Raw genomic sequence first — 27,529 nt, 5'->3', positions numbered from 1 at the left:
TTATTTATCTTGGTACTCTCAGTCATTAAGTACCTGAGATTGGAGAGCATGTGGAGATCAGGCAGGAAAATAGATTTGACATAAGAAAATAACTGCAGATGCTGGTACAAATCGATTTATTCACAAAATGCTGGAGTAACTCAGCAGGTCGGGCAGCATCTCGGGAGAGAAGGAATGGGTGACGTTTCGGGTCGAGACCCTTCTTCAGTCTGAAGAAGGGTCTCGACCCGAAACGTCACCCATTCCTTCTCTCCCGAGATGCTGCCCGACCTGCTGAGTTACTCCAGCATTTTGTGAATAAATAGATTTGACACACAGGATCACTTGATCATGGATGATCCTGTGTCTCAAATCTTATAATTTGTTGCAGAAATGTTTACTGAGGAATAAATATAGAACAGGTTTCTGGGGATAATGTTTGTACTCGTTTTTGTCATGGTATTGTTGAATCTTTTACTTATACCCAAGATTGTAAATAGAACATTTGTTCAGCATTTGGTGAGAAAGACAGCAGGTCAAATAGTGAAGCAATCTGTCTGTATTTGAACTAGGATCTGAATCTCTTGCCTCTGAAATAGGAATGGTGACACCTGAACATTTAACCAGAACGGGGGAAATTTGAAGTTTAACTGGACTAATTTTTACATTTAAGCAAAAACACCACTGGGGACAGTAATAAACACCAGGGATCTGTATTGAGATTCTTTCTTACACACAGTTATGATTTGGATTTGAATTTTGATGGTTTGAATATACATTGGCATGTCACCAGAAAATTGGTGGTATTACTGATAATGAGAAGGGTACACAAAGTCCAGAGCTACATTGATAATAGACTAATCTGAACCTTTGAGCAAGACCCAGTCCAGGAAGACATTTTCTACAATATATTTTTTCAACATAAAAATCCATTATGAACAGACTCCAAGAATTCCTCCTCTACAGCATCTTCCATATCCTCCTCCACTTACCCAATCTATATGTAAGTTAAAGTCACCATAGTTAGTTTTTCCCTTAAGGCATGTATCTCTAATTTTTGTTTAATTCACCAAGTAAATTGCCCCTGTTGTTTGAAAGCCTATATACAACCTCCACCACTGTATTCAATAGACAATAGTTACAGAAGGAGGCCATTCGGCCCTTCGAGCCAGCACCGCCATTCAATGTGATCATGGCTGATCATTCTCAATCAGTACCCCGTTCCTGCCTTCTCCCCATACCCCCTGACTCCGCTATCCTTAAGAGCTCTATCTAGCTCTCTCTTGAATGCATTCAGAGAATTGGCCTCCACTGCCTTCTGAGGTAGAAAATTCCACAGATTCACAACTCTGACTGAAAAAGTTTTTCCTCATCTCAGTTCTAAATGGCCTACCCCTTATTCTTAAACTGTGGCCCCTTGTTCTGGATCCCCCAACATTGGGAACATGTTTCCTGCCTCTAACGTGTCCAACCCCTTTATAATCTTATACGTTTCGATAAGATCTCCTCTCATCCTTCTAAATTCCAGTGTATACAAGCCTAGTCGCTCCAGTCTTTCAACATATGACAGTTCCGCCATTCCGGGAATTAACCTAGTAAACCTACGCTGCACGCCCTCAAAAGCAAGAATATCCTTCCTCAAATCTGGAGACCAAAACTGCACACAGTACTCCAGGTGAGGTCTCACTAGAGCCCTGTACAACTGCAAAAGGACCTCTTTGCTCCTATACTCAACTCCTCTTGTTATGAAGGCCAATATTCCATTGGTTTTCTTCACTGCCTGCTGTACCTGCATGCTTCCTTTCAGTGACTGATGCACTAGGACACCCAGATCTCGTTGTACGTCCCCTTTTCATAACTTGACATCATTCAGATAATACTCTGCCTTCCTATTCTTACCACCAAAGTGGATAACCTCACACTTATCCACATTAAACTGCATCTGCCATGAATCCGCCCACTCACATAACCTGTCCAAGTCACCCTGCAACCTCATAGCATCTTCCTCACAGTTCACACTACCACCCAGCTTTGTATCATCTGCAAATTTGCTAATGGTACTTTTAATCCCTTCATCCAAGTCATTAATGTATATTGTAAATAGCTGCGGTCCCAGCACCGAGCCTTGCGGTACCCCACTAGTTACTGCCTGCCATTCTGAAAGCGGCCTATTTACGCCCATTCTTTGCTTTCTGTCTGTCAACCAATTTTCTATCCATGTCAGTACCCTACCTCCAATACCATGTACTCTAATTTTGCCCACTAATCTCCTATGTGGAACCTTGTCGAAGTTGTTCTGAAAGTCAAGGTACACCACATCCACCAGCTCTCCCCTGTCAATTTTCCTAGTTACATCCTCAAAGAATTCCAGAAGATTAGTCAAGCATGATTTCGTAAATCCATGCTGACTCGGAACAATCCTGTTACTACTATCCAAATGCTCCGCAATTTTGTCTTTTATAATTGACTCCAGCATCTTCCCCATCACTGATGTCAGACTAACTGGTCTATAATTTCCCGTTTTCTCTCTCCCTCCTTTCTTAAAAAGTGGGACAACATTAGTTGCCCTCCAATCCATAGGAACTGATCCTGAATCTATAGAACATTGGAAAATGATCACTCTCTAGAACATTGGAAAATGATCCCTTCCCTTCCCGCCCACTCCATCCTCCTCAACCCCCCTTATCCCCCCTTCTCCCCCCCCCACTCCCTCCCTCCCTCCCTCCCTCCCTCTTTCCCTCCCTCCCTCCTCTCTCGTTCCCCAGGAGATAGATTTAGACAATAGACAATAAATGCAGGAGTAGGACATTCGGCCCTTCGAGCCATTCACCGTGATCATGGCTGATCATGCACAATCAGTACCCCGTTCCTGCCTTCTCCCCATATCTACTGAGTCCACTATCATTAAGAGCTCTACCTAACTATCTCTTGAAAGCATCCAGAGAATTGGCCTCCACTGCCTTCTGAGGCAGAGAATTCCACAGCTTTACAACTCTGAGTGAAAAAGTTCTTCCTCATCTCCGTTCTAACTGGCCTACCCTTATTCTTAAACTGTGGCCCCTGGTTCGGGACTCCCCCAACATCGGGGATATGTTTCCTGCCTCTAGTGTGTCCAATCCCTTAATAATCTTATATGTTTCAATAAGATCCCCCCTCATCCTCCTAAATTCCAGAGTATACAAGCCCAGCCGCTCCAGTCTTTCAACACACGACAGTCCCGCCATTCCGGGAATGAACCTCGTGAACCTACGCTGCACTCCTTCAATAGCAAGAATGTCCATCCTCAAGTTTGGAGACAAAACTGCACACAATACTCCAGGTGTGGTCTCACTAGGGCCCTGTACAACTGCAGAAGGACCTCTTTGCTCCTATACTCATCTCCCCTTTTATGAAGGCCAACATTCCATTGGCTTTCTTTCACTGCCTGCTGTACATGCATGCTTCATTTCAGTGACTGATGCACTAGGACACCCAGATCTCGTTGTAGGTCCCCTTTTCCTAACTTGACGCCATTCAGATAATAATCTGCCTACCTGTTCTTATCTCCAAAGTGGATAACCTCACATTTATCCACATTAAACTGCATCTGCCATGTATCCGCCCACTCACACAACCTGTCCAACTCACCCTGCACCCTGAAAATGGCATCTTACTCACTGTTCACACTGCCACCCAGCTGTAAACTTTAAAATGTGAATAACGTTAAAAATATAACACTAATTTCAATGAAACTTCTTCTATTAGCACTAAAGGGACGACGGTGATTAAGATGGGCCTAAAATTGTCGCGCTATCGTGTACCGCTTTGGCTGTAGTTCAGGACAAACAAACAAACAAACAAACAAACAAGAGTTTTAGTATATAGATATAGCACGGAAACAGGCCTCTCGGCCCAACTAACACTATCTAAAGTCGTGCCATCAGCCTGCATTTGGCCTATATTCCTCTAAGCCTCCCTTTCCATGTAACTCCAAATGACTTCAAAAGAGTAAAAAATAAAGAGTGTTTAAGTGTCATCTGCACTGACAATGAAATTCTTACTTGCAGCAGCATAACAGGCATGTCAACACAATACACATAGATGCCATATAATAACCAAAAATTCAATAAAATAATAACCACTAATGTTAAAAAGACCAAAGATGGTCCATTGTTGAGGTTAGTCTTGTGCTACGTTCAAAAACCTGAAGTTGTTGCGAAGAATTCAGTCGATGATGCAAGTTTTTATTCAGTTAAGCAAATTTTGCCTGGATGCATTACAACAAAAAAATGTCTAGATATTATACAAAAAGAAAATGCATATGACATTTCTATAAAATAAACCAAATGTAATATAATGTCTGAAATTTATAGTCAGATTGCTTTGTTAACAGTTTTACTAAATCCCTACAGTTTTAGTAAATCCCTACAGGAAATCATGAAGATGACCAGCTTTACTTCCTTAAAACTGAGTAAAGCTTTATAAAACCTATTTAAAAATTGCAATGTAGCATAAATATTTTACAAAGTTACTTTACAGGAATCTGACGCAGCATTGCATTGAGATATTTTGATTTCATTATTAAACTTTGTGATTTCCTGTAAAGTAACTTTGTAAAATATTTATGCTACATTGCAATTTTTAAATAGGTTTTATAAAGCTTTACTCGGTTTTAAGGAAGTAAAGCTGGTCATCTTCATGATTTCCTGTAGGGATTTACTAAAACTGTAGGGATTTAGTAAAACTGTTAACAAAGCAATCTGACTATAAATTTCAGACATTATATTACATTTGGTTTATTTTATAGAAATGTCATATGCATTTTCTTTTTGTATAATATCTAGACATTTTTTTGTCATTGAGTAAGGAACATAGGAATGGGAATTTCATCGCTCAAGAACTTTAAGCATAATTTCAATTTGACAATGGCAAAGAGGAATTGCAAATATTGAGTAGGAAAAAAGTATTTTGTCTTGAATCTTTGAATTTAACATGTAATCTAAGATCCAATTTTTAATCTAGTTTTTTAGAATGTTATTTGTTTTGTACTACTTAAAGAGAATATCTTACCTCCTGGGCAGGTGTAGAAGCAGTTCAGCTGGGTCTCCTTCACAACTGTTCCTTTGTACTTGGCATCAATTGCTTGAATTGGTTGGCTGGTCAATTGTTTGGAAGTTTCTTGGTGAACAACTGCTTGAAGCATTTTATCTTCTTAGAGTGTGGTTTTATCTTCATTGAAAATATACAAACTCAGAGAAAATTGATATCTTAAATCAATGTTGGAGTTTATTTAAATTCAGAACTTATCGTGGCAAGCAGCATACCCGATGAGAATGATCTTTAGTTGCTGTTTGTGATGCATTCCTCCAAAGAGCATAAAGTGAGGGGGGATGGTGGCTGTTTATGCTGTCATTCTCCGCACCAGAGAAATGCAATGTGGCATGCATGTCTGCGTCAATGCTGACATATTGATATGAGGCACTCATCAAATTAAGAGGAAGCAAAGATAAAAACTTCAGTAATGCCTCAATTGCATGCCTGCTAAGATTATAAAATTCTCCAGGCATTCATGTCATGATCTTATAATGAACTATTAAAACATTCCCTGCATTACTAGTTTAACTGTGGTGACAGGAGGAGAGAAAAGAAAGAACTATGCATAAACCAAAGCAAGTTATTTTAAGGTGATACAATGAACTGCAGATGCTGGTCTTTTATATAAAAAGACCCAAAGTGCTGGAGTAACTCAATGGGTCAGACAACATCTCTGGAGAACATGAATTGATGGCATTTCATGTTGGGACACTTCTTCAGACTGATTGTGGTGGGATTGGGGGGGGGGGGGCAGACGCTGGATGAGTGGTGGGAGCAGGACAAAGCCTGGCAAGTGATAGGTGGATACAGGTGAAGGTTTTTTTTGATAGGCAGATGGTTGGACAAAGACCAGAGATGAAAAGACAAAGTTTGGATAGAAGAGGTGTGAATTGTTAAGCCATAGGAAGGAGTATAGGTGGAAGGGGATGGTGGAAGGGTAATGGGTGAAATGGGTGCAAATCCAGGTAGAGCACAGGGAAGAGAGGATGCAGGGAAGAAAAGAAGGGGGGTTGTTTGTAGGTTAGTTACTAAAATTTTAGAATTCAGTGTTCGTGCCATTAGGTTGTAAGCTACCCAAGCGCAATATAAGGTGCTATTCTTCCAGCTTGCATGTGACCTCATGCTAACAACGGAGGATGCCTAGGACAGAAATGTCAGAATGGGGAGTGGGGGGGGGGGGGGAGAGTTAAAGTAGTTAGCGTCCAGCAGGCCTTGTCAGACGATCGCAAGTATTTGGTGAAACAGTTGGTCTCGTTGATGTAAAGAAGGCCACATCAGGAATACCGAATGCAGTAGATGAGGTTAGAGGAGGCGCACATGAACCTCTGTCTGACCTGGAAGGACCTCTGGGGGCCCTGGATAGATGTGAAGGAGGAGGTATAGGGACAGGTGTTACATCTCCACCAGTTACAGTGGAAATTACCTGGGAAAGGTGTGGTTTGTGTGGGAAAGGATGAATGAATCAAGGAGTTGCAGATGGAGCAGTCCCTGTGGAAAGTGGAAAGGAGTGGGAATGGGAAGATGTAACTGACGGTGGGATCACATTGAAGGTGGTGAAAATATCGGAGAATGATCTGTTGGATGCCAGGGCTGGAAGGGCGAAAGATAAGACCAGGGAACTCTATCCTCCGGTAAGGAATCCAGCAAACCCACCAGAAAACTTGTTTGCTATAGAAAGAGGAATGGATCCTGGATGTCCTAGAATGGAAAGCATCGTGGGAGCAGATGTGGCGGAGACAGAGAAATTGTGAGTAGGGGATAGTGTCTTTGCAAGAGGAAGGTTGGGTGGAGGTGCTTCACATCTCTCCAGGTCCAAATAACTGGGAGTCGGTGGGTTTGTAGTAGACGTCAGCCGATAGTCTATCCCTTGTGATAGAGACAGATCGAGAAATCGGAGGGAGGTGTGAATTTGAGGGCAGGGTGGAAGTTAGTGGTAAAATTAATGAAATCAATGGGTTCAACTTCATAGCTCGCTAAAAGTGGTGTCACAGAGTAGTGAAGAAGGCATTTGGCCTACTTGTCTTCATCGACTGAGACATTAAGTAAAAGGGTAGGGATGTCATATTGCAGCTGTGAAAAGCATTGTTTGGTACATACTTTAAATATTGTGAACAATTCTGGCCATAACACCATAGTGGTAGATGTGGTAGCAATAGAGAGCAGAGATTTGCCAGGATGTTACCTGGGATGGAGGCTGTCATTATAAGGAGAGATTGGGTTCATTCTCACTGGAATGTTAGTGGCTAAAGGATGATCTTAAAGAGGTTTATTAAAATTATGGGACATTGATAGGATAAGTAATCAAGATTATTTCTCCAGGGCAGGAGAGTCTCGAACTAGAGTGACAAGTTTAAGGTGGCAGGTTTAAGAAATTTAAAAGAGATCTTGGGTAGTTTTTATACGGAGGGTGATGGTTATCTGAAACAAGCTGCCAGAAGAGCTGGAAAAAGCAGATACAATTATGTTTAAAAGGCATTTGGCCCTGTAAAATAGGAAAGGCGTAGAGAGATTATTGACCTAATAAAGGAAAATGGGATTAACGTAGACAGGCATCACAGGCAGTATGGGTGAGCTGGGCTGAAAGGAGCATATTTCTGTGCTATACATATCTCTAATTTACTCACATTTCTGAAAATGTTCATTCAGGAACTGACGTTAACAGTATCTAAATATCGATATGTAGCACATGATTTCTGTACACTGACATTGATCCAAGTCTGCACTGTAAGGAGTTTGTACGTTCTCCCCGTGACCTGCGTGGGTTTTCTCCGAGATCTTCGGTTTCCTCCCACACTCCAAAGACGTACAGGTATGTAGGTTAATTGGCTGGGTAAATGTAAAAATTGTCCCTAGTGGGTGTAGGATAGTGTTAATGTACGGGGATCGCTGGGCGGCACGGACTTGGAGGGCCGAAAAAGCCTGTTTCCGGCTGTATATATATGATATGATATATGATATGATATGATTTAGGTTAAGCAGAAAGTGATCTGTGGAAATCCTAATCTTTGAAATTTTAGTTTTATTTTCCTGTGTGGCATTTGTCAGTAATGATAGAAATTGTTTGTAAGTTGATGAAAAAGCTGTGATATTCAGTTCTGCACAATCCCAACTCTGCTGATATTTACAACATATTGATGGAGAGATTTTTGGTGCTTAGGTTATTTTGCATACAGTATAGTCTGTTTATTTTTCAAAGGAAGCCTGCAACAATGCTCACTGGTGCATTCAGTAGTCTTCAACTTGTTAACACGTCAGGGGTTGCAAAACCTAAGACCATGCTTGCAATTAATGATTTTGTGCTGGTCTTTGTCAAGAAAATGTAGCAACATGCCAAATAAGTTATAAAACATGGAACCGGTTTTATTTTTGTATAAAATAAACTACTCCCCAAAAAATCCCTGTACATATCTATCTATTTACTAAAACTCTAGTTTGTTTGTTTGTTTGTTTGTTCCTGAACTACAGCCAAAACGGTACATGACAGCGTGACAATTTTAGGACCACCTTACTTACCGTTGTCCCTTTGGTGCTAATGGAAGCACCTTCATTGAAATAGGTGTTATAGTTTTAAAGTTATTCACATTTTAAAGTTTAAATCTATCTCCTAGAGAAGGAGGGAGGGAGGAAGGTGGAGGGGGGAGGGAGGGGGGCAGTGGGGGGGATGGGGTGGGTTGGTAGGGCTGGGAGTGGGGATGGGGGAAGGGGGAGTAGGGGAGGGGTGGGGGGAGCGGGGGTGAGAAACATAGAAACATAGAAAATAGGTACAGGAGTAGGCCATTCGGCCCTTCGAGCCTGCACCGCCATTCAATATGATCATGGCTGATCATTCAGCTCAGTAGCCTGTACCTGCCTTCTCTCCATACCCCCTGATCCCTTTAGCAAAAAGGGCCACATCTAACTCCCTCTTAAATATAGCCAATGAACTGGCCTCAACTACTTTCTGTGGCAGAGAATTCCACAGACTCACCACTCTCTGTGTGAAGAAATGTTTTCTCATCTCGAGGGGAAGAGGGAGTGGGGGTGGGGGGAGTGGCAGGGGAGAAGGAGGGGGGAGTGGGAATGGGGGGAGTGGCGAGGGAGTAGGGGTGGGGAGTGGGGGTGGGGGAAGTGGCGGGGGAGTAGGGGTGGGGGGAGTGAGGGTGGGGTGGAGTGGGGGGGAGGAAGGGGGGATAAGGGGGATTGAGTGGGGGGGGTGTGGGGTGCTAAACCAATACAGGAGAGGCTTTGGGTCCACGGCTCGCTCCGGCTGCATTGCTGGCGCCACGGGGCTGAGGTGAGTGGCACCCTCTCCCCTTCCCTGTCCCCCCTCTACGAGGAATGGGCCCAACGGGTCCACTTGGTCTAGTTATACTTTATTTTTTATTTTATTTTATTTATTTATTTTCCGGTCAATACAATACAACAGATTGACCATATAGTTGTGAAAGTTAAATAGTGCAAAATCATTGTATCAAAAATAAAACAATATAATCACACATGATATTTTCTGACCGAAAAAAAGGTATAGGCAGAAGCCAAAGCTTATTGTGCCTACCCATAATATTTAACATTTAGAACTGAGATGAGGAAAAACTTTTTCAGTCAGAGAGTTGTGAATCTGTGGAATTCTCTGCCTCAGGAGGCCAATTCTCTGAATGCATTCAAGAGAGAGCTGGATAGAGCTCTTAAGGATAGCGGAGTCAGGGGGTATGGGGAGCAGGCAGGAACGGGGTACTGATTGAGAATGATCAGCCATGATCACATTGAATGGCGGTGCTGGCTCGAAGGGCCAAACGGCCTCCTCCTGCACCTATTGTCTATTGACATGCGGTTTGACTAGGGAGGATAGGCTTCCAAGGCTGCCTGTTATCATTTTGATGGAGTCGGGGGGGCCGAATAGGATGACCTCAGACTTGCCCTCAGACTTGTTTAGTTGAAGGAAGTTCTGTGCCATCCAACATTTTATGTCCTCAAGGCAGTGCATGAGGCTGATTAAATTTGACCGGTTGTTGGGTTTCAGGGGGAGATAAAGCTGTGTGTCATCCGCATAGCAGGGGAAAGAAATGCCGTGCCTTTGAGTGGATACCTGCTCTCCCTCACTGAAAGCAAACCTTGGATACAGTCAGGAAGTGTTCTTTCTTTTGTTCTAAACATTATTTGTAGAGTTTTAAAGTGTACTCGGGCATATGATTTCATAAATAATGGGTTGGTTGGGTCATTATAACCAGCCTTATTGACAATTCTTATAGGTCTTTTTTGCAATCTAAAGATTGAATTAGTGCTAGTTTTGTTGGTGTTTCCCCACACAGTATGTAATATATGGAATAATGAGTGAGCAATATAACGTAAATAGTGAATTTTGATTCAAGACGGTCTTAGTTTTGTGCAATATTGCAATAGATTTAGTCAGTTTTGATTTGATATGTTTTATGTGAGGTTTCCAACAGAGTTTATGATCTATTATCTCTCCCAAGAAATTATTTTCATACACTCTTTCAATTTCTACATCATTAATCATAAGTGTTACCTCCAAATTTATTTTTCGATTTCCAAACACAATAAATTTTGTTTTACTTAGATTTAATGACAATTTATTAGTATCAAACCACTTCTTTAGGGTTTCCAATTCCCCTTTAACTGTGTCCAAAAGTTGCTTCATGTTTTTGCCTGAACAAAATAAATTTGTGTCATCCGCAAATATAACTAAATGTAACAATTTTGACACCTTACAAATATTATTTATATAGAATATAAAGAGCTTTGGGCCCAGCACCGAGCCTTGCGGAACCCCACAGGTAACCTTCATAAGTTCTGAATCAAAATTACTTGAATATCTAAATGCATTGCTGATGATTTAGTGATGAGTTATTTAAACCGCAAGGTGGCAAATTATATGATAGTTTCGTGGCCTGTAGTTTCAGAGAAACATTTTTTTGTGGTAGATTTAAGTTTATTATTATCAAGTGTACTGAGATACAGTAAAAAGCTTGGTGTTACATGCTATCCAATCAAATCAAATAATACAATACATAAATACAATCAAGCCAAATTCAAGTACAGTAGGGAGAGCGAAGAAAAAGATGCAGAGTGCAGAAAATAGTTCTCGGCATTATCGCTGAATAGAATCTAAATCCAAAGTCTTCAATGAGTTAGAGTGGAATCAACTGTTAGAGACATAAAGCAGAGACAGACCCTCATCAAGTACAGGTTAAGTGACCACCATTTGGCAGTTGAAAAAGGAAGACAGAAGAGATCTTGGCAACCAAGAGAAAATAGAATATGCGGTCACTGCTTGACAGATGAGGTTGAAACAGAGGTGCACTTCCTCTTAAAATGTAAAAAAATCGATAAAATAAGGAAAATATTTTAAAGAACTAGACGATATATCAAAATTAAGAATAATCCTTGGCGAAGGAAATACAGCACATCTTGGCGCACAATACGTAACAGCATGCCACAACCTGAGAGACAGTGAATGACCAACATGTACACATACACATACATAAATTGACACTAAGGAAATTAATATCGACCTACTAAACTTGCTACCTTGCTGTACTGTTTACAACTGCAAGACCGAGTAGCAATCGATAAAAGGCTATAAATGTATTGCGTGAATATATATATATATATGTACAGGGGCATATCGACCCATGCATTATATTCTTGTTTTTATATTCATGGATTTTAAATATGTATGTTATGTTCTATATTTTTGCAATATAATGATGTATCTTATCATGCCAATAAAGTATTTTGAGTTGAAAATTGAAATTGAAAATTGAATCAGAATGTAACCTAGCTTATGGAAAGACTGTTAAGAAAATCAATAACAGAGGGAAGACACTGTTCCTGAGTCTGGTGGTGCATGTTTTCAAACTTCTGTATCTTCTGCTCAATGGAAGTGGGAAGAAGGAGGAATGACTGGGGTGGGAAAGGTCTTTGATTATGTTGGCTGCATGATATCTATTTTCCAAGTTTTTTTTGTGTTTTTCATAAACCAGAAGTTGTGGTTTTCCATGAGAAGAAACTGCTCTGATCTTTCTTTCTGTACAACGGAGCAGAAGAATATGTTAAAGCAATCACCTCACTGGCAAAATATTATTTTCTTGCAAGTAGTTTCTAACACTCATTTTTGGGGGGCTTAGTAATCATTTTAATGTCAATATTACCAAAGATCTATGTGCGGAACAAATGAAGTATAAAGTTAATCTGATACTTGGTCCAATGCATGCTTCATTTTTTAATTTCAGTTTCAATCTATGGGATCTGGTTCTATGATAAGGCGGAATGTCAAAGGATTACAGACCTTATGAAGAAGTAAGTTTCACAAAACCTTTAAATATTAGCAAATTTGTTCAATTTTGCATGTTTTCAATGACAGGAGTTGACTTCAATTAAATCTTAATTCCACTCACTTTCCATACCAAGTGACTGCAATATTCTGTAACGGAAACAACATGACTTTTGCAGCTACACTAGCCTCAAGATTCCAACGACTGCTGGCTTGTATATTTTCATTTTTGAAAATTTTAATTGGAGAGAGATTTTTTTCTCCTGAAAGAAGTTGGAACCGCTTGGCTTCTGTGGCCTGGAATTGGAGAGATTTTGAAAATAAATTACGGAACAAAGCAGCCAAGCAACAATATTTGGTGTAATGGAGGAATGGTGTACCAAAATCCAAACTTAAAAGTATAAAGTATTTGTGGGAAATAATCTAAATTAAAAACAGAACGAATCTTTCACCAGCAAAACGTTACTTTAAAGCCCCACTGGAAGATTCATTTAATTTTTCCCGTGGCGGCTGAGAAAGCTGACAACTGCACTCAAGAAAATGAGACCAGGCTGGATAGGCAAAGGAACTATCTGGATCACAGCCAGAAAGAGATTTTAAAATAGGCAAACCTGATTATTGAGAGGTGCCACACTTGTGGAGGGTTCATCTTTCAGTAACCCCTGAGGTTCAGTAACCCCTGGTACCAATTTGTTAGTGTACTGACAACCAGCACAATGAAGTACCTGGACGTAGCAGAATTATTTGCACAAGTTTGTAAAGCACCTATAGAATGTTGTGTTTTCAACTTTACAAATGTGAGTGTAATTTAAAAGTATTTAAAGTATTTAATTGACTAAGGCATTTTGTGATGCCATTTTGTGATGCCTGGTGATAAGTGCTGCATAAATGTAATTTCATGTCCCTTCAGTGATCATTTTTGGTGTGTGTAATGTTCATTATAAATAATTTGATGCACCAAAGTATTTGCAAAACCACGCAAACCCCAAAATGGTCTTAGCTGCTGATTATAAATCTAATGGGTAACCAGATAATAAATGTCAAAGTTTTGTAACTCAGACTGACCATCACAAGGATGCTGGCTTGGAAAGTTATATCCACAAAAATGATTTCTGAAGGGACAGGAGTAATCAATGAAGTGAAGTTTTAACTGTAATTCTAGCAATAACTAAATAATTGTTACTTAGAAAGGAAGTACAGTAAACCCTCGTTATAACGGACCATAACGGAGAGGAATGTTGTCTGTCATTGCCGATTGTCCGCTATAATCAATAAGGTGGATAAAAATAAACTAGTTTAACCCAAGGCTTGGTGGGAGGGGGAGGTTAAACCAGGAGGAATTCACAGACCAGGTAGCCCCAGAGCTCCAAGGCCCAATGGCGACGTACCAGGGATGGGCCTAGTACTCGCATCTTCTTCCGGCTGCTCTCTCTCAGGTCTGCAACCGGAAACACACCACGTGGCCTCAGCTCATTGCGTAACCTGATAGAAGTGTGGGGTGGTGCAACAGGGGAGCCTTGTGCCATTGCCAGGCGACCAGGGAACGTGTTGCCAGGGTGACAGAGGAGCAATGACTGCATCTGCATCCAACACCCCTGGGCCTCGTTTTGTTGCAGCCGCTGCAAACCTATGCCCAATGCAATGCTCTTCAAGAGTTTTTTACTGCTCGCTTTCTCTGCTGCTACCTTTCTGCTGTGCTGCATGCCACCCGCAAACCACCATCACGGTGGGAGGGGGGGGGGGCATATCGAAATCTGCAGGAAGAGGTCTGTAATAATGAGGATAGACTGTGGCAACTTATATGATTCTAATCTACCTCATTCACAAAGACAATTACATAAGAAGCTACAAATGCTGGAATCTGGAGCAACAGATAATCTGGGGGAATTCATTGGATCAAGCAGCATTGGGGGTAGTGGGGGGGGGGGGTTGTGGGTAGAAGTAGCCGTTGACATTTCAGGTTGAAAGTCTGCATTAGGACAGAGAAGAAAGGGAAAGTAGCCAGTATAAAGAAGAGATGGTGAGAGGAGCCAATAGGAAGTGATGGACATAGGAGGCGTAAAGGATGGCAGGTAGATAAGATGAGGGGAGGGAAAGTGAAGTTGGAGACAACTAGAAGGGTGATAAATTGGAACACATAGGCTGCCAGTGGGTGGGAGAAACACAGAGGTAAAGGTTACTCTACTGTTATCCCCTTCCTGCATCTCCAACATCCCCCTTTGACTTCAACTCCTCTTTTTACAATCTCTTGATGTTTTCATCTGTAATTGCTGCTACAACATCAACCATCTCGATTTCTCCACTGCCTCTCTAACTCCAACCTCAGCTCATCCAAACGTGCAACACTCCATCTGTTTTGCACCAATCCCAACCTATTCAACAAACCTGCAGACAAGGGCGATGCCGTTGTATTCTGGTAAACTGATTGCTATATTGCAGAGGCTACATAACAACTTTTGGATATCTCATACCTACCCTTGAAGCATGACTCTCGACAAATGGCCACCACCTCTCACATTATTACAGATGTTATCACATCAGGAAATCTCCCATCTGCAGCCTGCAGGCCTCATACTGATAGTGTCCCAACCCTGTATTTTCACTTCTATCTTTTATCCATGATCCACAAACAGAAGATTCACAAACTGTCCTGGTAGGCCCCTTGTTTCTGTCGAAGATAGACACAAAATGGTGGAGTACCTCAGCGAGACAGGCAGCATCTCTGAATAGAAGGAATGGGTAATGTTTTGGACGAGACCCTTCTTCGGTCTTCCCTTGACTTATTTAACTCTTCTCATAACTTGACTCTATCCTGACTTCCCTTGCCCAATCCCTTCTCACCTACATTCAGGACTCCTCGCATGCCCTCCACCAATTGACGTTCTGATTCCCTGGCCTTATCTTCACTATGAATGTCCAGTCTTTGTACACCTATATCCACCATCAGGAAGAAAGAGCTAACCAGTTCCCCTCCACCAACATTCTGCCAGGCTGAACTTGCACTTACCCTGAACACTTTCTTCATTAACTTCTCTCACTTCCAAATAATCAAAAGAGTGGCCATAGCTACTCACATGGGCACATGAAGGTGCACATGAATCTTTGCCACAACTGGAAGGTCTGCTTAGGTCCCTGGATGGTGGTATTGGAGAAGGTGTAAGAACAAGTCTTCCACTTCCTCAGACTGCAAGACTACTACAATATGAGGAAATGGAACACTTGTTCTTACACCTTCTCTTTCACCACATTCCAGGGAGCTAGTCCATAGGATTCATGCGCACCTTCTCTGTGATTAGGTTGATGCCCAAGGCAAACTAAAGGTATAATACCTCATAGTCCACCTGGGTAGTCCACAATCCAATGGTATGAACATTGAAAATTTAAATCGAAGGTATCACGAAAAGCTGGAGTAACTCAGCGAGTCAGGCAGCATGTCGGGAGAGAAGGAATGGGTACGGGTCGAGACCCTTCTTCAGACCGTCTGCAGCATCTCCTGAGATGCTGCCTGAAACACTGTTACTCCAGCCTTTTGTGATACCTTCGATTTGTACCAGCATCTGCAGTTATTTTCCTACCTAATGAAGTTTATCAGTAACCAAGAAGATATGTTTTTCCACAAACATACTTATTTTGTGGACTCATATTTTTCATATTTTGTGCTTTAATTACCCTAAAACCTTTCAATTCCTGATTGAAAATATCTTTTTGTCGTGAAGTAATGATTTGTTTTCCGTAAACAGAAGTACCATTCCAGATTGATAAGATCAAGGACTGATTGTTTCTGCACTTAGTAAAAATGTTATGGGGAAACAAGAGAGGGATATAACACAATATAGGCTGAACATTTTGTTGCAGAGGCCTGGACATATCTGCACAGTAAAATTCCCATAATGTACTAACAATTCTTAAATCCCAATGAGTCACTATCTGACTTACTGGGTGATGTTTGCTGTTTCTCTTTTTAACTCTCCTGAGTCATGGTTCTTGCATCCCTCTCTTGTCAGTGGGCCCTGGTTTCAATGCTTCCTTTCTACTCACCAGTGCCCAATTGCCAAGATCTGTTTCCACTCACTGGACCCTTAGTTTTTATGGTAGACACAAAATGCTGGAGTAACTCAGCGGGACAGGCAGAATCTCTGGAGAGAAGGAATGGGTAACGTTTCGGGTCGAGACCCTTCTTCAGCCTGTCCCGCTGAGTTACTCCAGCATTTTGTGTCTATCTTCAATTTAAACCAGCATCTGCAGTTCTTTCCAACACCCTTGGTTCGTATGTTCCCTTCAAACTTACTTGATTCACTGGGAAATATATACACTGAAACTCTCGTTTGTTTGTTTGTTCCTGAACTATAGCCAAAATGGTCCACGATAGTCAATAGACAATAGGTGCAGGAGTAGGCCATTCGGCCCTTCGAGCCAGCACCGCCATTCAATGTGATCATGGCTGATCATTCTCAATCAGTACTCCGTTCCTGCCTTCTCCCCATACCCCCTGACTCTGCTATCCTTAAGAGCTCTATCTAGCTCTCTCTTGAATGCATTCAGAGAATTGGCCTCCACTGCCTTCTGAGGCAGAGAATTCCACAGATTCACAACTCTGACTGAAAAAGTTTTTCCTCGTCTCCGTTCTAAATGGCTTACCCCTTATTCTTAAACTGTGGCCCCTAGTTCTGGACTCCCCCAACATTGGGAACATGTTTCCTGCCTCTAACGTGTCCAACCCCTTAATAATCTTATACGTTTCGATAAGATCCCCTCTCATCCTTCTAAATTCCAGTGTATACAAGCCGAGTCGCTCCAGTCTTTCAACATATGACAGTCCCGCCATTCCGGGAATTAACCTAGTAAACCTACGCTGCACGCCCTCAATAGCAAGAATATCCTTCTTCAAATTTGGAGACCAAAACTGCACACAGTACTCCAGGTGCGGTCTCGCTAGGGCCCTATACAACTGCAGAAGGACCTCTTTGTTCCTATACTCAACTCCTCTTGTTATGAAGGCCAACATTCCATTGGCTTTCTTCACTGCCTGCTGTACCTGCAAGCTTCCTTTCAGTGACTGATGCACTAGGACACCCAGATCTTGTTGTACGTCCACTTTTCCTAACTTGACACCATTCAGATAATAATCTGCCTTCTTATTCTTACCACCAAAGTGGATAACCTCTCACTTATCCACATTAAACTGCATCTGCCATGCATCCGCCCACTCACACAACCTGTCCAAGTCATCCTGCAACCTCATAGCATCTTCCTCACAGCTCGCACTACCACCCAGCTTTGTATCATCTGCAAATTTGCTAATGGTACTTTTAATCCCTTCATCCAAGTCATTAATGTATATTGTATATTGTATAATGCATATTAAGTTTCTCTCAGTAGGAATTAGGGCCCAGAATAACATTTTTGTTTGCTGATTAAAATACTGGTAAGCATGCTTCCATTAATTAGAGGTCAAGAGTAATTTTATTGTATATAATCTTTGGGTCTTTTTCACAATAGAATGTTACTGTGGGGGCTTTGCACAAAATGAATACAGAAACTTGTGAAGCATTGTTTAAAGGTGCCTTTTTATGCTTTTTGCAATGTATTGTTCGAGGAGCTTGCATAAGTAACATGTGAGAGTGGCTAACCATGTGGTTTGGTATTTTTTTACTTTACATCACGGCGACATGAGATTCTGTTTTTTAAAAAAGAGATCAGGAAAATCTATTATCAAAATAATGTTTTTATCCATATCTAAGAAACGTTGAAATGGTAGATTCCTTTAAATATAGCACTGCTGGTAAAGCCGCTGCCTCACCGTGCCAGAGATCTCAGATGCCTTATTAAGGGGTCTGTGTGGAGTTTTCACGTTCTTCCCGTGATTGCATGAGTTTCTTACCACATCTGAAAGATGTGTGTGCTTATAGGTTAATTGGCATCTGTAAATTGCCCCGGTTTGTAGGGAGTCAGCAGAACTAGTGCGTAAATGGGTGATCGGTGGTCAGTGTGAACTCAGTGGGCCAAAGGGCCTTTTTCCATAATGTATCTGTAAACTAAACTAACAATCAGCTAATTTACGTTTGGATGCATTCTTGTCCATAAGCTAAGAACAAATTAACGTATTTTGTCATTGATGCAGGTTGGAACCAGGATCAGAAGTAATATCAAAGAATATGATGTCAGTTCGTGAAAATGAATGTACACCATCATGTTAAATTCTTTTATTTCAAGTTTCATGTTTCCTCATCCTAACAGTTTAACTCAGCTGGAGCAGTTGAAAGCTCAACAGGGAGTTGAATCACCAAACTGTGGTGATAGCAAAGCAGTTGATATTGTACAGATGTTGTTCAAAGCTGAACACGAATATAACAAGGTGAGTGTGATTAGTATTCAATCAGATCCAAGTAAAATAAGGAGGAAATGCTCAAGACTATTTGTAATAGGTTATACATGGAATTGGAATGAGGTGATTGTTATGTTTTTCATGCTGCAGGCAATCATCTTTCACATTCAGTGCATCAGTGAGTAAAACAAAAATTAGCCCATAAGCTCTAGATATATAAACATAGCACAAAAAGTAAGGAAATTTGTGTTTGGTAGATTATTTATTTGTTGTAACAATGCTTCTTGGCAATAAATCTTATACCGTTGGAAAGCCTGTTTATTTCCCTTTTAAATGGTGCCACATTTGTAAGGAACATGCATTTGTGGGATGAGCAGCAGAGCTGAGTATGTGGGTTGCGCCCATGAAAAATCTGCCAAATCTTCTCTGCCAATGCCAAACAGCTTATTCTGCCATTGACTCTTGTTCGGTGTTGTTTGGTGGATTGGATGATTGAAGTCTGAAGAAACAAGACATATTGGCAATTTAACAATTTATTAATTTAATAAACAGGAGCCTCAGTAGCGTGTGGAAGAACCATACACAGCCACAACAGCCTGGCACCTCCTCCTCATGCTGGTCACCAGCCTGGTCACACACTGTTGTGGGATGGCATCCCATTCTTCAACCAGCATTTGTCGCAAGTCAGCCAACGTGGTTGTGTTGGTCACTCTGGCACGAACAGCACGCCCAAGCTGATCCCACAAGTGTTCAATGGGGTTGAGGTCAGGACTGCTGGCAGGCCATTCCATCCTCTCCACTCCCAAATTCTGGAGGTAGTCTCTGAGAAACCCTGCTCTGTGGGGGCGAGCATTGTCATCTTGGAGGATAGAGTTCAGTCCCAGACTGTGGAGATATGGGATTGCCACTGGTTGCAGAATCTCATCTCGATATCTCTCTGCATTGAGATTGCCTCCAATGATGACAAGCCTCGTTTTTCCAGTGAGGGAGATGCCGCCCCACACCATCACACTGCCTCCACCAAAAGATGTTACTCTATCGGTGCAGCAATCAGTATAGCGTTCTCCGCGTCTTCTCCACACTTTGACCCTATGATCCAACTGCCGTAGGCAGAATCTGGACTCATCGCTGAACATAACGTTCCTCCACATGTTCAGGTTCCAGTGCACGTGTTGCCGACGCCAGCGCAAACGGGCCTGACAGTGAAGGGCAGTCATGGCAGGCCTCCTGGCAGCCCTATGAGACCGGAGATCGGCTGCGTGCAGTCTGTTCCGAATTGTCTGGGCAGAGAGCCGTCGGCCATATCGTCCTGCAAACCTTGACTGCAAATCTGTAGAAGACAGCCTACGGTTCCTAAGTGCTGACAGGGTGAGGAAACGATCTTCTTCGGGTGTCGTCTTCTTGGGACGTCCACTTCGCGGCCTGTCTCTGACATCCCCCGTTATATGGAACTTGGCCTTCACTTTGGAGATGGTACTAGGGCTCACTCCAAATAATGCCGCAACTTGGTTTTGCGGAACACTAGCTTGAAGTTGCCCTATCGCACGGGCCCTATCCAGATCAGTCAAACGTGGCATGCCGATTCTTGGAGCAGACACCTACTGACCACTGTAGCAGGGCCCATGCTCACAGATGCTGCCAATCAGGCACCTGATTGTCAGCACCTGGGGGTACCAGAAGCTCAAAACAAGAGTCAATAGCAACAGCAGAATAAGCTGTTTGGCATTGGCAGAGAAGATTTGGCAAATTTTTCATGGGCGCAACCCATGTACTCAGCTCTGCTGCTCATCCCACAAATGCATGTTCCTTACAAATGTGGCACCATTTAAAAGGGAAATAAACAGGCTTTCCAACGGTATAAGATTTATTGCCAAGAAGCATTGTTACAACAAAGAAATAATCTACCAAACACAAATTTCCTTACTTTTTGTGCTATGTTTATATTCCACAACAGACTTGTCCTCTGTGTGCCATGCATTAAGCTTGACAAAGCAATTACTGGTCAAGCATAATAGGAGTCTAAATTTGTTAAGCTAAACAATGCTAGCTTAGACTGTTAATGTCAGCTAAATAAAGCTTAACGAGTGATAACTTATCCCACTTCTGGCACCAGGGCAAAACAGTTAAGGTTGCACTGTCAACTTTTAGAAGCAAGAATGCCCAGCTTAGTGTATGTTATCACTAGGAGCTGTCTAGTTCATGAATTAATATAATAGCTTACATAGTTAATACAGCAGTTTAAGACTTTTTTGATCCCTTATTTTACGTAGACAACTGCAATATCCTTCTGTTCAGTTTTTCATCTAAGTAGGAATGCCCTTCCTTGTTGCTATTCTTACATATCCAATCATAGGCATAGGCTTTCTGGCAGTGCTTTCTTTTCCCATCTATCATCAAGCTACTTTGTCCTGATTAGGTCATTCTTTCACCTGGTGACGTAATAACTGCCCCCCTGGTGACATATTTTCCTGGCACAATGCGGAGGTAGCATTTAGTGTGTGATGAAGAATGTTTTCAGTCAGTCAAATAATTGTGAACCTGAAGTGGCCACCTTCGATCCCTGTCACAAATTATGTATTCATCCCATTTACTCCATAGTCCCTACCACAGTATTCATTCAGCAAGATTGTTTGCAACATTGATTTCTTAACTGACTCCCAACCCTGCCAAGCTCTCTGTTGCTCTGAATCTGCAATTGTGCATTCTCTCCCTTCACTGCAACCTTTGCCCTGCTCTTCCCAGATTTTGCATCATTTTCACCATGGTTAACCAATTCCTCTCCATTACATACAAGGAAGTGTAAGAAATGTTGGAATAATAATGACATATACAGAAGTCCCACAAAATGTTGTTATATAACTTTAGTAGGGATATTTTTAAGACGGTAGAAGCATGCAGAAAGGATAAGCTGAATAGATGTCCATCAGTTACCGGGCGGCATGGTAGCGCAGCGGTAGAGTTGCTGCCTTACAGTGCTTGCAGCGCCGGAGGCTCGGGTTCGATCCCGACTATGGGTGCTGTCTGTATGAAGTTTGTACGTTCTCCCTGTGACCTGTGTGGGTTTTCTCCGAGACCTTTGGCTTCTTCCCACACTCCAAAGACGTAGAGGTATGCAGGTAAATTGGCTTGGTAAATGTAAAAAGTGTCCCTAGTGTGTGTAGGATAGTGTTAATATGTGGGGATCGCTGGTCAGCGTGGACCCGGTAGGCCAAAGGCCCTGTTTCCGAGGTGTATCTCTAAACTAAACAAAATTAAATGTGTGCTGGGTGCTCAGATTAAATCCTGCAAGAGCAGAAGCATTTTATTTAGCTAGCATCATCATTCTGCACGTACAGTGAACTTAAACTGATGAGGCCCCTGATCTTCCAACTTTTTAAAACCATCGAGCCTCTACATTGTCTTCTACTCACAGGGTTCCTATCTTTCACATTTCCTTTAAACTCACTGGACCTCTGTATCTCATGCTCCCTAAAAAACTCAGACTGTAATCGTAGTCCAGGATATATGTAGTATAAGAAAATAACTGCAGATGCTGGTACAAATCGATTTATTCACAAAATGCTGGAGTAACTCAGCAGGTCAGGCAGCATCTCGGGAGAGAAGGAATGGGTGATGTTTCGGGTCGAGACCCTTCTTCAGACTGTCTCGACCCGAAACGTCACCCATTCCTTCTCTCCCGAGATGCTGCCTGTCCCGCTGAGTTACTCCAGCATTTTGTGAATAAACCAGGATATATGTAACTATCCACAGCATAGATAAACCAAGAATGTGAGATAGGATTGGAAGGATGGAGCTGTATATGTAGAGGAAATATTAGAGAGAATGTGTGTGTCCTCATTTGTATGTATACTACGTTTGTCGAAGAGTCTCCAATTAAATTGGCCTCTTCGACATTGAACCAAGAACTTTCCCTGTCAAAGTCAAATAGTAACTAATGTGCAACTGCCACTCCTTATTAAAAATATTTAATAGACATTCTGCACTCTAAAATAGAGTGAAAGCAAATCATTCTCAACTGCCTTTGAAGAATTTCCAAAATTTAAAATAATTCGGATAGGGAAAGAGCTGGTAAACATTTGATATTTTCATTTTATATGTTTCTGTCATGGTTATCTTCCTGGATCCTTCTCCTTTATTTTTATATCACTGAATCATAGAAAATCTATGACATGGAAACAGGTCATTAGCGTCGTTATGTGTAAGTGCACTTTCATCGTACTGTACTGGATCTATATTTCTACAGATCGCTGCTCTTCAGGTGGACTTTAAAATTTAAGTATATGTTTCTGCCTTTACCATATTTTCAGGCAGTGAGTGCCAGGGGCTTACTACAACTAAGGGGTGAAAAGATAAGTCCTCATCTGCCTTTTCATAATTCTGCCAATTACCTTAAATCTATGATCCCCTAGTTTATGATCTACTTAACCAAATTTTCATCTGATGATATAGGTTAAGATAACTGATAATGATCATTCAAGGTCTGTGTCTTTAATTTTTGTTTCAGGTCAAACAATCCACTGAGCCAAAACAAATAACTAGTTCCAGCCTGGTTCCTGACAATTCAAACCTGATCAAACCTATTCCCATTAAATTAACTGATGATGGAACAGATATCCATTATCATCAATTACAGAAACAAGACAAGGTATTTGATTTTAAATTCATCAGTGACACCTTAACACAGCTCGTAAAATTTGTAAGAGAATGTCATTTTGTATTAACATTAATTTTGTATATGTCTCCTATGGTTGCTTGCGAAAAATATTGAATATCTTTCACAACGATTTATTCATTTTTTTCCATCATTTTTATTTCATTGAGGTTATCTAAGAAAATATTCCACTTTATGTCAATGTTGGCTTTGATTAACAATCTCAAAGGGAAATGCTAGTCTTCAATAAATTTCAGACTAGGCCCTCTGTATGCATCTATCATTTCAATCCATTGCCATGAGTGCCTTTTATCAGAACTTCATGAACAAGCCGTTAGATGCTACCTAGTCAGCTACATTAGCTCTCAGAATCTGGAGGCCAAGTGAAGTGGATGGGAATTGCATCTGATAAATCCAGCTCAATTTGGTTCCGTTTCAGCCTGTTTCGGTTAAAACTCATCCACTGCCTTTCTTCTTTTATATGCCTCCAATGTGCACACCACATTCTCTCCAAATGCCTGTGCAGGATCTTCCACTACTGCATTTCAGTGTGTATTCCCTTCCAAATTCCCATATATTTGTAAAAAGGAGTAGATAAGTACTATATAAGGGGGAGGCAACCAGTTTCTTATAAGCTCAGTGTGTAGGAAGGAACTGCAGATGCTGGTTTAAACTGAAGATGGACACAAAAAGCTGGTTTATCTCAGCAGGGTCAGACAGCACCTCCGGAGAAAAGGAATAGGTGATATTTCGGGTCGAGACCCTTCTTCAGACTGAGTCAGGGGAAAGGGACACGAAAGATATAGACGGTGATATAGTGAGATATAGATTGGTCAAAAGATATAGGTGACCCGAAGCGTCATCTATTCCTTTTCTCCAGAGATGCTGTCTGACCTGCTGAGTTACTCCAGCTTTTTGTGTCTTATCTTTGGTTTAAACCAGCATCTGCAGTTCCTTCCTACACACTGAACTTATAGAGATTTAGTTCTCATTTTGAAGCATTTCATCATAATTTCTCACTACAGTTTAATTATTGAACATACTAATTACTTTCCAAATACTACCAGTGCCCATAAGTATTTTTGCTAATTCTACCTTTTTTTATAAATATTTATTTTGTATTGTTAATCACATGTTTCTTTATTGAAGATCACAGAAGTGGGAGCTAATCAGTTGAATTTGGTGGCTCTGTTTGGTGCACAAGAACGATCTGCTTCAAAGGATATTTCAAATGATGTACAGGAATCTAAGAATAAAGTTTCCAATCGACCAGCTGTGGTGCGTTCTCTGTCTTATGAGGAGCCTCAGAGACTGCCGAAACATGAAATTTCACAATCTGTTAAAAAACAGTTTTGTCCTGCTGTTCAGAAACTGATGAGTCGTGGGACTGATCTTCAACCTGTGTCTGAGTTACCAGAACATTGTCTCTGTGAAAATCAAAATGTAAAAAGTGTGGAAGAATCATTAAGACCATTCCATCCACACCCTTTAATAGGAAATGTATTCTCACGGCAAAGCTCTTTAAATGATGCAGATCCTTTATTCTCCACGGAAACTTGTAATATATTTCAAAAGCTGCATGGTACCCAGAGACAAGTTCCTTCATCATGCCCTTCTACAAAACAGTCAGAAATTTTATTATGCAAGCCTCAGAATGGATCTCGGAAACAGCCTATTCCTCTTCGACATCCGACCTCCAGCCTGCAAAAACAATGTAAAGTACTGACATCGGAACAGACCAAGAGAACATCTGCATTAAACACCTGTAGTGGTCAGGCCTCTGGTATCATATCCCCTCGTGAGTTACTTCAGAAGCTGCAGGTAGTCCAACAGGAAGAACAACTTCATGCTGGGAAATTGACTCTAGCAGCTAAATTTTCTGCTCAGCAACTACCTATCCTCAACCTCCCTAATTGCTCTTTGAAACATTTTGATTCTCAAACAGAAAGTACATTTTTTTCAGAGAATCACAACATTTTTCAGGTAAGGAAACACAAATTGTAAGGAAATAGTGAAGATGGTTGTGAAAGATTGTAGCAGGATTTTGATCGATTGGCCAGGTGGACTGAGGAATGGTTGATGGGATTTAATACAGAGAAATGTGAGGTGTTGCATTTTGGGAAGTCTAACATGGGTATGACCCACACAATGAAAAATAGGGCTCTGGGGGAGTGTTGTTGAGCAGAGGGATCTAGGAGTGCAGGTGCACTGTTCCTTGAAGGTGCAGGTAGATCAGATGGTCAAAAGGCTTTTGGCACATTGATGTTCATCAGTCAGAGCATTGAGTTGGAAGGTCATTTTGCAGTTGTATAAGATGTTGGGGAGGCCACATTTAGAGTATTGTGTACCGTTCTGGGCACCATGCTAGAGGAAAGATGTAGTCAAGCTGTAAAGGATACAGAGAAGATTTACGAGACTGTTGCCTGTACTAGAGGGTCTGAGCTACAGGGAGAGGTTGAGTAGGCTGGGACTCTATTCCTTGGAGCGCAGGAGGATGAGGGATGATATTATGGAGGTGTATAAAATCATGAGAGGTAAGATTGGAAATGTGACAACCCTATTCAGGAAAGCTGGGAGCTAGAAAGCAAGAAATTACAGGCCAGATATTCAGGAGATAACAGTTGACATGTAGCAAATCCTAAGATAATTAGGAAGCCAATGAAAGGTTTTGTGAAAGGGAAACCCTGTTTCACAAATTTGCTAGAGTTGAGGATGTGACAAATAAACTGAATAAAATAGAACAATTTGCATTTGGATTTTCAGAAGGAATTCAATTAGAGCCACATGAAAGGTTACTGCACAATCCAAGACTGCCTCATGTTTGGGGATGAGTTGCAATGTAAACTAGTAACAAGAAAGAGACCCTCCCTAAAATCAATTATTTAGGTAAAAACAATTAATAGATAGTGGAATGTTATTGGGGACTCAACTATATAACTATATTAATGACTTGAATTAAGGATCAATTCTTTCAGAACAATAACATTCCCATCACTACTTCAACAATTCTAATGTCCACATCGTCTGTGAAAACAGTAGCAAAGACTTTATTTAACAATTTTGCAATCTCTAGGACCTCATAAGAATTCAGGGAGTGTAGTATATTACAATCAACACATCTACTTTTTCTGCAGTGGGTTGGCCTTGAGCCCCATCAGCTTGCCCAGAAGGTTTTAGTGATAATTTTAAAGTTCCTTCCTCCCTTCATTATCTATTGTTATTAGGATACGAAACCAAGTGGACCCGTTGGTCCCAAACCTCTCCTGCATTGGTGCAGCACTCTCCCCTCTCTCCCCCCCCCCCCCCTTATCCTCCCTCCCTAGGAGATAGATTTAAACTTTAAAATGTGAATAACTTTAAATAATATAACACAGATTTCAATGAAACTTCCATTAGCATCAAAGGGACGACGGTGAGTAAGGTGGTCCTAAAATTGTTGCACCATCGTGTATCGTTTTGGCTGTAGTTCAGGAACAAACAAACGAGCGTTTTAGTATATAGATTTGTATCTTCTACCATGAAGACCAAACCAGAATCATTATTTGAAATCTTTGAGATTTCTCTATTTCCCATTATTAATTTCCCAGCCTTATCCACCAATGGATCAATTTACTTCAGCTAACCTCCCTTTTAATGTACCTGGGAAAATTTGTAATGTTTTCATATTATTTGCTAATTTACGCTCATATTTCTTCTTCCTCTTTATTTTTTAGTCATTCTGCCATGAATCTTTGCAACCTTGTAAGCCCTCTTTCATATCATATATCATATCATATACAGCCGGAAACAGGCCTTTTTCGGCCCACCAAGTCCGTGCCGCCCAGCGATCCCCGTACATTAACACTATCCTACACCCACTAGGGACAATTTTTACATTTACCCAGCCAATTAACCTACATACCTGTACGTCTTTGGAGTCTTTGACTTCCATAGGTAGTCACAAATAGTCTTGGTTGAAATTTATGAACTTTCTTTTTAAATGTCTATTGTTGATCTATTGTTGATCACAGTTGACTTTAGCTAACTCAGGCTTCATACAGTTGCACTAATTTCAGACTTAAATTTCACATTCTCAAACTGAATTTGAAATTCTTCCATTTTATTCTCACTTTTCGGGGATAATTTACAGTGAAGTAATACATTAATGCTGTTTAATTTCACAACATGGGAACTGGATATAAAATACTCTACTCCTTGGTTCTTCAACATATTGCTCCACAAACTGTCT

General features: G+C 41.2%; 1 protein-coding gene across 1 annotated transcript in view; it reads left to right on the top strand.

The window, feature by feature from the left end:
• LOC144603752 (mRNA-decapping enzyme 1B-like) overlaps positions 1-27,529 on the top strand; it is a 57,779-nt gene that overhangs the window by 14,723 nt on the left and 15,527 nt on the right. The window contains exons 4-7 of the mRNA XM_078417458.1: positions 12,285-12,351; positions 18,563-18,680; positions 23,155-23,295; positions 24,451-25,284. Coding sequence (XP_078273584.1) covers positions 12,285-12,351; positions 18,563-18,680; positions 23,155-23,295; positions 24,451-25,284 — 1,160 coding nt within the window. The remainder of the gene's footprint in view (positions 1-12,284; positions 12,352-18,562; positions 18,681-23,154; positions 23,296-24,450; positions 25,285-27,529) is intronic.

Source organism: Rhinoraja longicauda, chromosome 20 (genome assembly GCF_053455715.1).
Source record: "Rhinoraja longicauda isolate Sanriku21f chromosome 20, sRhiLon1.1, whole genome shotgun sequence".
NCBI classification, from domain to species: domain Eukaryota; kingdom Metazoa; phylum Chordata; class Chondrichthyes; order Rajiformes; family Arhynchobatidae; genus Rhinoraja; species Rhinoraja longicauda.
This window is presented reverse-complemented; position numbering and strand designations above follow the sequence as displayed.